The sequence below is a fragment of the Acyrthosiphon pisum genome, chromosome A2, assembly GCF_005508785.2.
Source record: "Acyrthosiphon pisum isolate AL4f chromosome A2, pea_aphid_22Mar2018_4r6ur, whole genome shotgun sequence".
Lineage (NCBI taxonomy): Eukaryota > Metazoa > Arthropoda > Insecta > Hemiptera > Aphididae > Acyrthosiphon > Acyrthosiphon pisum.
In genome coordinates, this window is record NC_042495.1 from 86,795,688 (window position 1) to 86,797,802 (window position 2,115).

Genomic DNA, 2,115 nt, shown 5'->3' on the forward strand with positions numbered 1-2,115 from the left:
AACTCACTTAAAAACTGAATCATCTTAAAAAAAGTTCTAACAAAACACAGATAATGTTTTTTCTGTCATATTTTATAATAGGTCGATTCACTCTAATTTTTAAGCTAACGGCATAAAACTTGAATTTCTGAGCCTAAATTTGGTATGTTACGCGTTTGTAAGATGGAGACTACATATGCGGGCGTGGCATCCTTTTAAAATAATATAAAAAGTGGATAATACGAGTGATTTAAATATTTAAAATACGTAATAACTTGACAGTCACTTAGAATGTTCATGTTTTAGACTCTGAGTGGAATAATATTTATTAATTTTACAATGATGTGTTTTTCATTTTATTTTTTAATTGTTAATTTATAGTTAATTTTTTATTTTTGTATCTTATAGTCTATTTATATGGTTCTTTTGATTTATACTATTGTGGTATTATATACTATACTTACAATATACCTAACTTAATACGATCGTTGTAATATAATTTAACAGTTTTTACCTACGTAATTATAAATTACAGTTGTACCACTTATTCATATAATAATATCAAACAAACTATTTAACTATTAAAAGACTTAGAATAATTTTGATAAAAATATTTTTCATAATTTTTATTTTACAGGGAACAAATGAACTCGCTGGAAGATCATATATCAAAATATTCTGATCATTATCCTAAAGAGTAAACGTTAAAAAAATATTGTTAATTAATATAAATTTATAAACATTCAATTGTATAATATTAGATATGATAGTCTAATATATTATTATTGTTAAAGATTTGATGTAAACCAATTATCTTCCATTAAATTGGGACACTTGCACTGGGCCCACTCAAAAGAGGGGCCCACTGATTTCAGGCATATAGAAATTTAATTATATACATATTGTATCATACTTTGGGAAAACAAAATAGATTTGGATTTCACTTAGATATTTTGGTAAGTTGTAAAGTATAATGAGTTTTCTCAGGAAACGACGGCCTTAATCGCCTTTATTAACATTGCTGACAACAAAATCTAATAATTAGGTTTATTTTTTTTATTGGTCTTAAGCCCGGCAACTAATAGCTGTCGGGTTTTTGGTACGGTGGGGAATGGTTAGAGAAACACGTTTTTGTGTTTTGGCAGAATTTTCTAGTGGGCATCCATAGATCTACCTTGCCCGGGCGTCCTCACTCTCTGGACACCGTGACTGTCCGAAGAAAAATGCCCCCCGTGGTCGAGATCTAACCGACGTCGGTACGCGTCGCAAATGACGCCTTAGTCCGCTCAGCCACTCCGTCTCCCAATTAGATTTTATTGCCGTTATCATCGTAATAATATTGTTATCATCGTAATATTACTTTTGACGTTACTGGCTTGTGTTAAAAATTAAAATATGGTTTAATGAAGAGAAAATTAAAGGAAAAACGAGACGAAGAAACAAAAAACTACACCGTAGTTTAGATACATTTACGATTGGAACAAAGTTTATCAATAGAACACAATCGAAATGTTTGTGAAAGTTAAGTGACTTGAACCAAATGTAACTTAAAACATTAAACTTAAAAACATTTAGTTTGACGTATAATAAGTGTAATAATAAAAAATACCAATTAAAAAAAAAAAAATCGTTTTGCTTTTTAATTTGTACACTTACTTGAATAAATATTAAGCATTAATTAGACCTATTGAAAGTTTAAAGTGTTCTTGTATATTAAATAATTACATTTTAGATTCTGAGCGGAGCGATGAATGTATTGGATTTACAATGATGTGTGTGTGTTTTTTAAAAATTTTTTTTTTGTGTCTGTCAACACCGATTGGGGCAGTAAAGCTGCTTCGATTTTAGAAGTATCTTGTTCGATAGAAAAATGAATCTAGTTAGTGCAATCGGAAGGTCAAATTTAAAAATTCTCAATAATTTTCAAAAGCTCTAGGTAAAACAACATAAAAATTAAGGAAAAACAAGAGTTTTTTACGCAAAATCGGTTTTTAACAAAATTGACTATGGTTTTTGGCGTAACTTTAAAACAAATGAATGTATAGACATGACATTTTAACACTGGTTGTTTAAATTTTCATTTTGTATACACGATAACATTTTCAAAATATTATGATTTGTTTTGAGCAGTTAAGG

At 28.7% G+C, this 2,115-nt stretch overlaps 1 protein-coding gene across 1 annotated transcript in view; it reads left to right on the plus strand.

Annotated features, from left to right (window-relative positions):
- The window catches only part of LOC100164806 (2-oxoisovalerate dehydrogenase subunit alpha, mitochondrial), a 3,918-nt gene extending 2,948 nt beyond the window's left edge, over window positions 1-970 (plus strand). Inside the window, exon 8 of the mRNA XM_001950333.5 lies at window positions 617-970. Within this exon, the coding sequence (XP_001950368.3) occupies window positions 617-680 (64 nt within the window). The 3' untranslated portion in view covers window positions 681-970. The remainder of the gene's footprint in view (window positions 1-616) is intronic.
- Window positions 971-2,115: the final 1,145 nt, after the last annotated feature.